General features: G+C 43.6%; 1 protein-coding gene across 11 annotated transcripts in view; it reads left to right on the top strand.

Moving 5' to 3' along the window:
- FOXN3 (forkhead box N3) overlaps positions 1-14,113 on the top strand; it is a 342,632-nt gene that overhangs the window by 310,782 nt on the left and 17,737 nt on the right. For all 11 annotated transcript variants that reach the window (XM_090033874.1, XM_090033873.1, XM_090033864.1 and 8 more), the window contains one exon: positions 1,813-1,921. In XM_090033874.1, the coding sequence (XP_089890000.1) occupies positions 1,813-1,921 (109 nt within the window). The remainder of the gene's footprint in view (positions 1-1,812; positions 1,922-14,113) is intronic.

Here is a 14,113-nt window from a genome sequence, read left to right as displayed (position 1 = left end):
AGAACAATATAAATAGCAAAAAATAATTTAAAATGTTATTTTAGTCACGGTAACTGAGGATCAGCTTTCAAATTTGGATCTCTAAAGTTAGTCACCTAATATCATATTTGGACACTTTGAATATAAATGCCTTTCTTCAGAGGTTGAAAACAAAATATAGGTAGACTGGAGTAATGCCACATGTTCAAGCAATATATCATGTAGTAAAATGGCAAACCAGGCACAAAGATGTGCTACGTTTAATGAGTAACAACTCTGTGGGAAAAAAAGTAACATGTAGCATGTTAGCTAAAAGAGCCCGAGCTTAGGAGCCACTCCCTGCCCCACACCTTTAAAGCTTAATAAAAGGATGGTGTTGAAAAATTGAGTCAACTGGATAAATGTGGTGTCATTACCAAGAAAACAAAAAATGATTAGAAGTGTCTGTTGTATTCTCAGATGGTGTTTCACTACTGTAATTAATTGTGGTGATTAAAAATATCTCTGAAATTAATTTAAATCTTTAGTTGTTTTTTATTGCAGCTTTGAAAATACCTTAAGTGTTTTTGTTTGCAGGTTCTTTTGTTTGCAATTTAAATATCAGGGGCTAGATGGTGACTTGGACTACATGCTTTCACAGGCACATAGTGGGGAATAGGATCCCTCTTTTAAAATCCTACGTGGACCAATAAGGCTTTTGGTGTCCAGTTCTCAAGTACGAATAAGTTCTGTGCATCTGCTGAGTGTGCAGGCAAACCTCCCTCCTCTCTCCCCAGTATAGGAAGTTAGTTGGAGTGGGTGGAGTATTGGTTCCACTTCCTCCAATAATCGTCTGACCAGAGCCAGTGGTGTTGCTCTTGTGACTTTGCACAGCTACAGACCAAATAAAATGCAAAAAATATAGGCTGGAAAAAATCCCCTTGCTGACACCTTCCTGTTGTACTTCAGAACAGTTGAGTGAAAGTGTAGCTAGAGATAACAATTGTATCAGTATCAAAGGATACTTATAAAAGATGTAATAATCTTATCTGTTATGTCTGCAGGATTCTGTAGCTGTAACAGCGTAGCAAAACCACTTCATTCAGGGTCAGACCAAAGGCAGTTTTACTCGCTTTTAATGCTACAGGATCATGCAGACATAACAGTTAGATCATAACAGCTGCTGCATGCTCCCAAGCAGCTCCCCTTTCCTTTAAAGCAGCTAAAAATTAGATTTGGCTGTACTTCAGGCAAGTGTAAAGAAAGCACTTCTGGTGAAACTCTTATTGGCCAAGGCTGCATTCTATAGAAATTCAAACCCCAAATCCTCCAAAAGATGAATGTTTATTGTCCAAGTCGTTAGTGCCTCAATAATGATTTCTCATAAGTAATATTTTCTTGTACGGGACATGACAAAAATAGCAGATCAATGTTCAGATAGCATACAATCGTGATAAAAAGTATTGGTTAGAACACATTCTTGCAGTAAACTGCTTGTATTTTGATTATACTTAAGTTCATCCTTAGGTACTTGCCACTTCTGTCTTAAATTACCTTTAGTATTTACAGTGTTGGTCAACATAAGTTTATAATTGGTCATACGTTTCCAAGTGCTACAAATACAGAGGTGAAGTTATCCATGTAAGGAATTTCTCTATAATAACTAGAAAATGTGGGGGCATACTCTATAAACTAAGTTAACTATTCACAGAGACTTCTGTAAACATTTGAAAGGTGAGCACATACTATGTATCCTCATTTGTACATATTTCTAATTTCATTTAAAGAAGCTAGCATTGAATATGCTGCTTACATTTTTGTCCTGAAGTTTTAAAAATTTCCTTTTGTTTTCAGTTCCTCCTGGAGTGATACAAAATGGAGCCCGCGTTCTGAGTAGGGGAATGTTCTCTGGAGTTAGGCCATTGCCAATCAATCCTATTGGAAGCATGGCTGCTGCAGTAAGGTAAGAGCAGAACAATACAGAATTAGTGTTTAAAGCAGTATTTTTTTTCCACAGTGAATGTACAGGAGAGGTATGAGTACTTGATGCTTCCAAAGTCTTGATGCTAATTTTTTATATCCAAGGTTAAAGGAGAAGGCTTTTTTTGTTTTGGGTTGGTGGTTTGTTTTAAGTTCTTACACTCCTAAGCAAAGGACTTTGTTGTACCTTCACTTCCTTGAAAAGCAGGATTGTACATTCACTAACACACATTATAGTATCAGCGCTTTCTGCTGGTATAAGCTGGCAGTTGTCAACCTTTTTGCTGCTGCAAGGCAGAATGACATAGCTCAGGTCCAAAGTGGGCCAGTGCTAGCACCTGCCACACACCACTGGTGAAGCTCCCCACTATCTGGCCATGGCATGGCATGGGCAGAGCCCCCCACCACCTGGCTGTGGCACAACACAGACATCATACAAACATTCTGGTTCTCATGGCAGAGGCACTTTTTTCTCCCGGGGCAACTGCAAGTATACAGATATTTAGGCATTTTCTCACATAGTAAAAATGACAGTTCCAAGAGAAAAATAACCTGGGAACAACCAAGGCTTAAATTACTCTCAGGAGAGTTTCTCCTGAGAGAGTGAAAGTCTATAAATGTTGTGGTTGCTCTGAGAAGGAAACGTAGTCTTTCAGCATCCCCTTCCCCCAGGAGACAGCGTCACTTGCTGTACTCCGCTTCTCCAGCAAGGTACAGAACACACCCCCTTCACAATCCCCACATTAGGAAACATAGGCTAATTAAGGGAGCCTGCTGAACATGCTGATGTGTGCACATCCCCCCTTCCCCTGGCTGCACAGAGTCAACACTGCAAGCTCTCAGCTCTTCAGGGCTTTAGCATTCAAATGTCTGTACACATGGCTCTGGGTAAGTTTTTTTCTACTAGGAGAACAAATCTGGGAGAATTCTCCTGGATCATTTGAAAGTCTGTACACAGCCACAGTAGAAGTACCACAGGCTGTATCTGGTCCTCAGGCCTTAGGTTCCTAATCCCTGGTATAAGCATGTCTTTTATTATTTCTACTTAAAATTCATATATGTTTAGGTATTGGAAAGATCCTAAGTTTTTTCCTCAGGTTAAATATAAAAGATAGGAATATCATCAATATTGTCTTGATAGCTTCAGAATTTGATTAAACTTTATAGTTAGCGTTATTCATTTCACTTTCTGTGAAGAATGTTCTTTAATTCAGGTTCGTTTTTGTAAGAGTATACTGAATTTTTTTAAAAATGGGATGTTGTTTCTAAGACTAAGATAAAGACTTTCATTCAGAAAAAGGACAATAAGAGATAAATAAGAAAATTCTGTTTGTAATGAATGTTGTGGTTTAATGGCTTCTCATACTTAATGAAAGTAATCACGGTTCCTAAGTAGAACATTAACTTTATCCTTAGTATAACTCTGTTCAAGTCAGTTACATGAGGGATACATTTTGCCAAGAGTGATTATTTTTGTCCTTTTCTAGTAATCTTACAACTGGACAAAAAGTTTAACTATACCAGTCAAGTAGCCTGGGCAAGGTTTTGTTACTGGTGCTGATTCTGCTGTGGTGTGGACCGCTGCTCTCAAGCAAGGGTTGCATGTCCTTAATACCACGGTTACTGCACATACTTGATTATAATAATATAGGACTTTTAGCTCTTAAGTCTTCAGCCATTTGTCCCTTTTCAGTTAGTATTCTTGAAAATATTCCTTGCATCCAGACACGTTAGTGTAGTTCCTCCAACCAGTAGAGGCTGCAAAAAACATGTGATGTCTTTTCCCTTCCTAAATAATAATACATGGAAAGGAAGACATTTAGGCCAAGAGAAAAAATGAGCTGTTTTGATGCACTGGTTAATTTTTCCTCTGCTACGCTGCGGCTGCTGTGACAATCAGCTCACTGGTAGAAGTTCTGATGGCAGATCGCAGTCACTACCACCACCATCAATCTGTCAGAGCATACACAACCCTGTGCTTCTCGTGGCCCCACTGAGGAAGACACCAACTGCTGAATGCACCAGCGTGGAGATGTCTTCACATACATTCTCCTGGCTTTTAGGAGGAACCAGCAGTCCAGGGCTGTGCTACCACAGAGGAAGTCTGAGCAAATGCACAAAGGTTTGCTAGAAGACTGGAAAGTGTCCACACAAACTGTGTAGCACTGGTGAGGCCTAAACCAGGCTCCGATCCTGACTATCAGTCTCCAGAAATATAAAGATTTCTTTTCGTCTGCATGTGATAGTCTTTCCTGCCAAACAGTGATAGCCTGGCCATCTTCTAGCATTGTTGCAACTGACTGCCCAGCAGTCTGCATTCTGCTCTGCTGGGAATCGCAGGGCTATCAGATTGTATTGTTAATCATATTTTTAAAGAATATGGAAGTCAATGTAAATGGAGCATTTCTGAGCTCTGCGTTACCCCTAGGTCATGGCCGTGGGCCATACAGATAACTTTGTTTCATAATTTGAGAGAGCTTTATGTAGATGATGGGGTGACATCAACGTAGCAACCTATTCCTCCTTCCTGCCCCTGGCCACCTGAAGACTTCAGCCGTTTTGATCACCCTGTTGTCATTGCTGTGCAGGGCAACACAGAGCTTGAAATATTTATGCTGTGGAAGAAGTTTTCTCCCTGCAATTTGTCTGCTCTCATTGTTTCCAGCAGCTGGAATAGTGCCTTCGTCCAGCTGGCTGGTAATGAAAAAACCAGGAATCTAGGGATTTCCCCAATGCAGTCAGTGGCTCCCCTCTCACTCTGGCTGAGAGAGAAGCACTTATAAGTAGCTTAATTCAGGCAAGTTTCTAATTCTTTTTGTTCTGTTCTCTGGGCCTTAGGCAGTATTAGAAACAGCTCACTGCAAATGCATTCTGAGTCTGCATGCTGTCTGCTCATACTCAGGGGCTCCTACAATACTCCTTTTCCTGCTCTTAGAAAAAAGCAAGCAAGCCATGACAGAATCTAAGAAGCCAGGGAAGTTTTCAAACATAAAGAGATTTCTCTGTAGTAGGATGAACTGTAGGTATTTTTTTTTTTGCCTTCTGGCTGATGGGGACAATAGTTTTTGGGGCTCCTGAGGGAAGACCAGCCTTATTGACAGCATTGCTCTGAATAGTGGTACAGCCCTCCCCAACAAAGCTCAAACTTGTGTCCATCACTTCAGTGCAAAATTATTCCTCTATCTCTTGATGGTATTTTGTTCCACTCCTTGGTTATTCATGGTAACATCAACCAATCTGTTAAACTGCCACAAAAACTTCACATCAGATCTGTAACACTAGTTACTACCACGATGACACTTGTGGAAGCTAGTGCTATATTCAGTAAGTGCTGCCTTGCTCTTCGTCTCTCTTGCTGTTAGGGAAGGAATACCCATCTCTAGCTTCTGTCTTTCCTCCTTGCTTTCAGAGGACTGCACCCACTAGTGCATGTCAGAGTTGTCTAGGAAATAAGTATGGCCAGACTTCCAATAAAATCAACTTCCTCTTTCTGCAGGAGGTTGCTGGGGTCTAGTTGTTTGGATTCTGCACTGTAGGCTGGAGGTCAGCAACATTTTCTGTTAGTGGGTTGGTGCTAGGACCTAGCCACCACCACCACTTTCCCTTGCCACCCAGCCACAGTGCAGCATGGTTGAAGGTCTCCACCACTTGGCTGTGGTACAGCATGGCCAAAGCCCCCCACTGCCAAAATGCTGCCAAAGGCCCTAACTCTGTAGGCCATATTCAACTTGTGCTGTAGGCATGTAATGTGAACTGTACAGCAAAATGAAATGCAAAATGATTTCAGAACCCAACCCCCATCTGAAGATGCATTCACATTGTTCATTAATAAACAGGAGAAAAATGGAAATAATTAAACCTTCTTCTACCACCTACCCTGCAGAGACTCGTACCATAATTTGCCAAGAACATAAAAACTGCCTTGCCTTTAGGCATAAGATTCTTTAAAACGGTTTATCTTCCTGCTCTTTGGCTATCATAAGGGGATTCCTACAATAGGGTCCCAGGGACAATATCTCTTCCTTTTAAGAACTGCCCTCGCTGGTTCTGTTCATTTATCCTCCTCCTCCTGGAAAAACCAGACAAATCCTTTTTGCTGAGTTCTTCCTCGCATTATATCTTCTTGGGAAACATGACTAGAAACCAAGAGGAAATACAGATTCTACACACAAATATTAGAAAAGGAGGTCTAAAAGGTGTTTTCCTCCTTTAAAGTTTGGTGGTTTTGTTAGCTCTCCAGTTCTGTTCATTTGTAATTTTTTTAAAACTGTCCTTTCTGGCAGCCCTAATGGCAATGGGTTCTGTTGCCTGAGTAGTTGTCCTGCAAAAATATTGGATTGTTATTTGTTTGTAATAGTTGTATTGAGAGTAAGTTAGGACTTACTTACCTTGTAAGCAAATACTGTATGGGCTTGTCTACACATCACCATACAGCAACATTACTAAGGTGCTGTACTTTTAGTATGGGTAGTTAGTTTGCCATGCGTGTAGCTCATGGTTAGACTTTGCCACTAGGTCACCCTAGTGGCATGCTATACCAGTGGAGCATGCCACTGTGGCAACATAATTGCTGAACACATGTAGACCCACATGATTGCTTCATCGCCATAGTGCACCACATGGTGACGGAGCGTGTCACTAGATCACTGTAGGGTGACATGAAGACTCGGCCTGTGTCCTTGAATTTTGCCACTTGTATTTTAATAGTCTTGTTTGGAGTGGTTTGCATTACCTATAGATAGAGCAGTCTGTTTCTCTCTTGCATCAACTTTGTTCAGCACGGTGAGAACTAATTAGGTTCATGCACTTACAGATTTTGAAAATATTTTTATAAGGATACCAACAGAATCTCTTTCTTGTCTGTCTCATGGGAAAGACAACTGCTTTTTCTGGTAATGGGAAGAGCCTTCATGAAAGATGCACTGGACTATAAAGCGAAAGAAAGCCTTTGAGGAGTGTACGTTTGCAGGAATGTTCTTTTACATAGTAACTTGTGCAGTTTTTGTATCCTCACGGGTCATCCCATCTATCTTTTGGTAATGAAGTTCCCCAAATCAAATACCCCACAGGAGCATTCTGATAGCTACTTGATAGACTGTTCTTTTACTTCTCTGTGCCCTGATAAGTTGTCTTTGGTATGCGGCCAAAAACAATACTGGCTTTCTATGTTGCCCTGTTACATATATATAACTACTATTGTCACTAGGTCTTCAGGTTTTCCCTCCCCAGTTCAGTCTGTTTTGTTACTTCCTATCTACAGCTCAGTACCTTTATATCCCTTTATATTATTTTTTTCTTGTTCACTCTTAGGTTTGCAGACCTAAAATGTTCAATATGATTTGTGGCATACCATGACTTCTTGAGCAATACAGTTAAACTAAGGATACTTTATATAGTCCATAGAATGAAGTGATCACAAAAAAATTAAATGTGCATGATTCCAATATATTACTTTGTTGTGTGGAGAGCCATGATCATCTGGTTTTAGTCACAGAAAGTTTGGTTTTATGTTGCCATTGCTGTTGTAGTTAGATAATTGCTTGATCAGTATGATAGCTGTGAAAGAGACCAAAACCAAAGCATTTTATGTTGAAATCACTTTAGCTTCTGATGTATTACCTCCCGCCAGTTTCATCCAATTGAACAATTTAGTGAAGTGTTCCTTTTTAACATTGGAAGCACAAGGATTGTTGTTTTTCTCAGTTTCTGCACAAGTTACCCGTTTGGCTAGTCTTCCTGTCAGAGAGAACAAATTGGTAAGTGATCACATGCAATCACTTCACCTTTTGTGAACAAAATAAGGTCCAACTGAACAAAGTTGCTTGACTAAAACATACTAGACAAAAACATTGAAATCAAGACAAATCCACCACTTTACATGAATAAAGATTAGCCATTAGAGAGAGTCATTATGTTGTAGTGCATTTGGCTTAAATCGCATAAATAGATCTTTTGTTCCAAACTAATCTGCAAATGGAAAAAACATCCTTCACTGTTTTACTTTGTGAATCATCCTCTGGTGTTAAGTATCCACAAAATGTAACTGGGTGTACTTGGATTGCTGATTTATTTAGCTTATTTGCACCACTTTTAGCTTTTGTCACCAGTATTTTCCACACTGTAGCCAACCAGTGTGAGAGCTACACAGGATAACAAGGGAAAATATGACCTCAAAGCTGCACAAAGTATAAGAAGCTTTTAATAACTCAAATGAGCAATGTGTTCTGTTTTTTTGTTTTGTTTTGTTTTTTCTTTGTGCACCCCTTCACTGTAGTATTACAGGGGCACAATGATGTTTTGGCACTTAAGCACATGTAAAATCAGGTGTTTCTTTATAAGAAGATGAAATAAGAGCAAGAAAAACAAGTTGCCCCTTTAGATTTTGTAAAATCCCTGCTGAAGGGTAAGCTCTTTATTGTGCTGTAAACTTAAGCCCTGACTGACTGCCTGAAAAAACAAGTTTTCAGTGCCTGGGACTTTGTTGGAATGGCCAGCCTGAAGTCCTCATGCAAAACATCTGATCTGACAAAATGATGCTCTGTCAGATATGAATGAATCCCAAATCACAAGAAACATTATCAGTTACAACCAGTGCCTGCCTTATACCCTGTCTGTGTTATATTTATGCCACTGTTAAGGTGTTACTTGAAGCATAAATGGGAATGGTGCTACATGTGAACCTGACTTAAGGCATAAACGGGGGAATGAGCCATAAAAATGTATCACGTATAATGTAGAACACTTTCATGACTCATTTGTACAGCGCCCTAAATTTTAATATGTGGTCAGTGCTGGATAATCAGCTGATTTGTTGGGCCGGCTGGAGGTTGGGTGTGGGAAGCTAAAGAGCTTCCCCCTGCCTGAGGCTTTAAACCTTGTACTGAGCTTCCCAGCACTGAGAAGCAGAGGCTCCTGAGAAAGGCTTCCCTCTTCCCCCTTTGTCTTTAAACCCTACGCAGAGCAGCACTGGGTGGTCAGTTCAGCATGAGGGAGCAGAATTCACAGAATCAGGTGTCCCGTCCCGTCCCATCCTGTTTCCCACCCCACCTCCCCCAGCCACCAACGGAGCTAGATTTCAGAGACATCAGGGCTGGAAGGGACCTCAGGAGATCGAGTCCAGCCCCCTGCCCAAAGGGCAGGAAGTCAGCTGGGGTCATAGGATCCCAGCAAGATAAGCATCCAATTTACTTTTGAAGGTGTTCAATGTAGGTGCTTGAACCACCTCCACTGGCAGACTGTTCCAGACCCTGGGGGCTCGGACAGTAAAGAAATTCTTCCTTATGTCCAGCCTGAAACGGTCTTGCAGGAGTTTGCGACCATTCGACCTCGTCATCCCTTGGGGCGCTCTGGTGAACAGACATTCCCCCAGATCTTGGTGGTCACCTCTGATAAACTTATAGGTGGCCAGAGTGATCCATCTTGTGCAGGTGCCCTGGCAAGGTGCAGTGAGCAGCCAGACCTCCATTCCTGGCAGGGGTACAGAGGCCTCCCTGGACTGGCATGTGTGGCATGGCAGGAGGCATGTTTGTTGGGATCATTGATTAGATCCTATCGTGACTTTAAATGAACATTTGCCAGTGACCTTTGCAGCTGAAAGTATATTTAGAGATAGCAAAGTGTATGGAATTTGGAAGTAATGCACTCGCACTGCTTCTTTCCACCCACTGGGCCCCTTCTGCACTAGCTGAAATTTCCCTGTGGCTGCTTTAATTATATGAAACATTTTTCTTTGCTTAGCCATTCTTGAAGCAGTTGTATTTGAGTAGTGCTCCATGTCCTACGTGGCACATAGGACTGGGCCAAATCCTTGGCTGGTCTAAATTGGTGACTCAGTTGAAGACACATGGTGCTGTGTCAGTTTCTACCAGAGACCCTGGAATTATGTATCATCATCTCCTAACTGCTACAGTCAGTATGGCATCTCTTGTTATACAGGTATAATTTGATGTTAAACTCATCTCATTTTAATCTGGTCTCAGAAGTACGATTGGAATGTTGTAGCTGTGATGATCCAGGAATTGTTGAGGCAAGGTTTTTTTGTGATATCTTTTATTGGACCAACTATGTAGTTGGGGGAGTTGCTGGAAAAGCTTTTGACCATTAGGTGTCCTTCCTCAGCTGGGTACCTGAAAGCTTGTCTAACGGCTGTCTGTTTACACAATTGGTCCAATATAAGATATCACAAAAAAGCTTTGCCTCAAATATTAACACCTTCAGCACATCATGTGGGTGGGGAAACAAATGGGGTTTTAGGATACAAGAGGTTTTGGCTCTTGATGCCTTTAAAGCAACTAAATTACTCATAAGAAAGTGAGGTATGGTGTTCTACATTTAAAAAAAAAAAAAAAAGGTCATGATTAGTCTTCTAAAATTAGTATCATATCTAAATGTCAGCTCAAGAGAGACTAGTGCACTTTCTGTAAAAGAGCCATACGGGAGGTAGGCCTGTTGAGAGTCTCTGGGTTAGGGTCAGAGGGGAGAGCAACCAGGATGTTGTCATGAGGGGGGTCTGCTATAGACTATCAGACCTGGAAGAAGTGGTTGATAGACTTCCTTCAAATAGCTAGTGGAAGTTTTCCAGTCACAGGCCCTGGTTCTCATGGGGGACTTCAGTCACTCTGCCATCTGCTGGGAGGACAACCCAGCAGTGCACAGGCAACTTTTGTAAAGTGTTGGGGACGCTTCCTGATGCAAGTGCTGGAGCAGCCACCTAGGGGCCATGCTCTTTTTGACCTACCACTTGCAAACAGGAAAGAATTGGTGGGGAATGTACTAGTAGATGGCAACTTGAGCAGCAGTGACCCTCTACAAGATGACTGAGTTCAGGATCCCATGGTAAGAAAGGATGGAGAGTAATAGAGTAAGGACCCTGGGAAGAAAAGCAGACTTTGACTCGCTCAGGGACAGGATCCCTTGGGAAGCCAAACTGAGGGGGAGAGGAGTCCAGGAAAGCTGGCTGTACTTTAAAGAAGCCTTACTGACAGTGCAGGAGCAAACCATCCCGATGTTCAGGAAGACTAGTAAGTCTGGCAGAAGAGCAGCTTGCCTTAGTAGGGAACTCTTCAGTAAACTAAATCACAAAAAGAAAGCTTGTAAGTGGAAACTTGGACAAACAACTAGGGAGGAATATAAAAGTGTTGTTTGGATATGCAGGGATGAAGCTAGGAAGGCTAAAGTGCAATTGGAGTTGCAGCTAGCAAGGGATGTGTGAAGGATAACAAGAAGGGTTTCTACGGGAGGCAACCTAACAACAGAGGATGCAGAAAAGGCTAAAATACTTAGTACCTTTTTACCTCAGTTTTCACAGGCAATATCAACTCCCAGACTACTGCACCTGGCAGCACAGTATGGGGAGGAGGTGAGCAGGCAACAGTAGTGAAAGAACAGGTTAGAGACTACTTACAAAAGCTGGACGCATACAAGTCCATGGATGGGATGCACCTGAGGCTATAGGTTACTAGTAGGGGGCGCACATGTCCCCCCCAACAGGGACACTGCCCGCCCCCCCCCCCAGATGGCCGATACCAATGCTGTCAGTAGGGCTGGTGCCCTCCTGACAGGGCCACCACCATTGGCAGCTTCTGCAGGTGCCCCCCAGATTCAGGAGACACCAGGTACTCTTTCCTGATGCTGCTGAGAGAGTTGACTGATGTGATTAGAGAGCTGCTGGCTATCATCTTTGAAAACTCATGGCTATCAGGGAGGTCCCAAATGATTAGAAAAGGGCAAATATAGTGCCCATATTTAAGAAGGGGAGACAAAGAGTGTCCAGGGAACTACAGACTGGTCAGCCTCACCTGAGTCTCTGGAAAAATTAAGCAGATTCTCAAGGAATCCATTTCTGAGCACTTGGAGGAGAAGGTGGATAGGAACAGTTGGTATGAATTTACTAAGAGCAAGTCATGCCTGACCAGCCTGATTACCTTCTATGATGAGGTTACTGGCTCTGTGGATGTGGGGAGACCAGTGGATGGTGGTATACCTTGACTTTAGCAAGGCTTTTGATAAGGTCTCCCACATTCTCTCAGGCAATCTAAGGAAGTACAGGCTGGATGAATGTGTTCTGTAAGGGGGGATAGAAAACTGACTGGAGCATCAGGCTCAGAGGGTAGTGATCAATGACTCAATATCTAGTTGGCAGCCAGTATCAAGTGGAGTGCCCCAGCAGTTGGTCCTAGGGCTGGTTTTGTTCAGTATCTTCATCAGTGACCTGGAAGATGGCATGGAGTGCACTCTCAGCAAGTCTGCAGATAGCACCAAGCTGGGGGGAGTAGTAGATGCACTGAAGGGTAGGGCTAGGGTTCCAAGTGATCTAGACCAGTGGTTCTTAACCTTTTTCACACCAAGAACCTTTAGCATAATTATCAGCTTGCTGCAACCCACAACCCCCTGGCCCCGACCCACACAGTCTCTCCTACCCCCTCTCCTTCTCCCACTCCCCCCTCCTCTGGCTGCTCCATCTTGCCCCCTTTCTCCCTCTCCAGCTCCTGGGGGTGCTCTTACAATGCTGTGTGCTCACCATGCCCCCGGTTGTGTGCCAGCTCCGTGCAGGCTTCCAGCATTGCAGCTTTCATGCGGAAACCATGCAATTCCCTGGGACCACCCCACAACCCTTTTAAAACATTCTTGCAGTGCACTTTTGGGTCTGGACCCATGGGTTGAGAAATGCTGATCTAGACAAACTGGAGGATTGGGCCAAAAAGAATCTTATGAGGTTCAACAAGGACAAGTGCAAAGTCCTGCACTTAGGACGTAACAATCCCATGGCACCAGTACAGGCTGGGGACTGACTGGCTGGGCAGCAGCTGTGCAGAGAAGGACCTGGGGGTTACAGTGGACAATAAACTGAATAGAAGCCAACAATATGCCTTTGTTGCCAAGAAGGCTAATGGTATATACTAGGCTGCATTAGTAGGAGCATAATTATAGTTTCATAGTTTCTAGGGTCGAAAGGGACCTGAGCAGATCATCTAGTCCAACCCCCTGCCATGGCAGGAAAGAATACTGGGGTCAGATGACCCCAGCAAGATGGTCATCTAACCTCCTCTTAAAAACCCTCAGGGTAGGAGCCTGCACCACTTCTCTTGGAAGTTGGTTCCAGATCCTAGCCGCCCTGACCGTGAAATAGCACCTCCTGATATCTAACCTAAACCTACCCTCTGCCAGCTTGTGACCGTTATTCCTGGTCACTGCTGGCGGTGCTCAGGTGAACAGTGACTCCCCCAATGCCTGCTGATCCCCCCTGACTAGTTTATAACAGGCCACTCTGGGTGCAGCCCTCCAGCCAGTTGGCGACCCATTTGACTGTGTGGGTGTCTACACCACAGCCCCCCAGTTTCTTAATGAGAACAGGGTGAGAGACAGTGTCAAAAGCCTTCCGGAAGTCCAGGAAGACTATATCCACTGCTACCCCTGCATCTAATGATCTAGTGATCTGATCCTAAAAGGCCACCAGGTTGGTCTGACAGGACCTGCCACTGATGAACCCATGTAAGTTGCCCCTAAGCATTGCAGTCCCCTGTTGGCCCCTCCTGGATGTGTGCCAGCATAATTTTCTCCAACAGCTTGCCTAGGATCGAGGTAAGACTAACCGGCCTGTAGTTTCCTGGGTCCTCCTTCCTGTCTTTTTTTGAAGATGGGGACCACGTTGGCCCTCTTCCAGTCCTCTGGCACCACTCCTGAGCACCACGAGTGCTCGTAAAGCCGTGCCAGGGGACTTGCAATGACCTCGACCAGTTCCTTTAGAACTCTAGGGTGGAGATCATCCGGGCCGGCTGACTTGAATACGTCCAACCCCTCCAGAAGCTCCCTAACTAAATCCTCGCTAACCCGTGGCCCAGGTGTGCCTCCCCCGGGGCCCGAGGGGGGCCCAGCAGGGAGGTGGCTGTTCTGGTCCCTACTTAGGAAGACGGAGGCAAAGAAATCGTTAAAACATGTTAGCTTTGCCATCTGGTGTGACAACCAAATTTCCCAACGCGTCCTGCAAGGGCCCCACATTACCCGGGACCTTCTTTTTACCCCCTATGTATTTAAAAAGGACTTCTTATTGTCCTTAATCTGGGAAGCTAGTCCCAGTTCCATCTCTGCCTTGGCCTTCCTAACTGCCCCCCTACATCCCCAAGCAACTACAGAATAATCCTCCCTGGTGATGACCCCTTCTTTCCATTGGGTGTAA

This window comes from Crocodylus siamensis, chromosome 2, assembly GCF_052110815.1.
Source record: "Crocodylus siamensis isolate JL-2025a chromosome 2, ASM5211081v1, whole genome shotgun sequence".
Taxonomy (NCBI): Eukaryota; Metazoa; Chordata; order Crocodylia; family Crocodylidae; genus Crocodylus; species Crocodylus siamensis.
The sequence above is the reverse complement of the archived record's forward strand: the minus strand, read 5'-3'. Positions and strand labels throughout refer to the sequence as shown.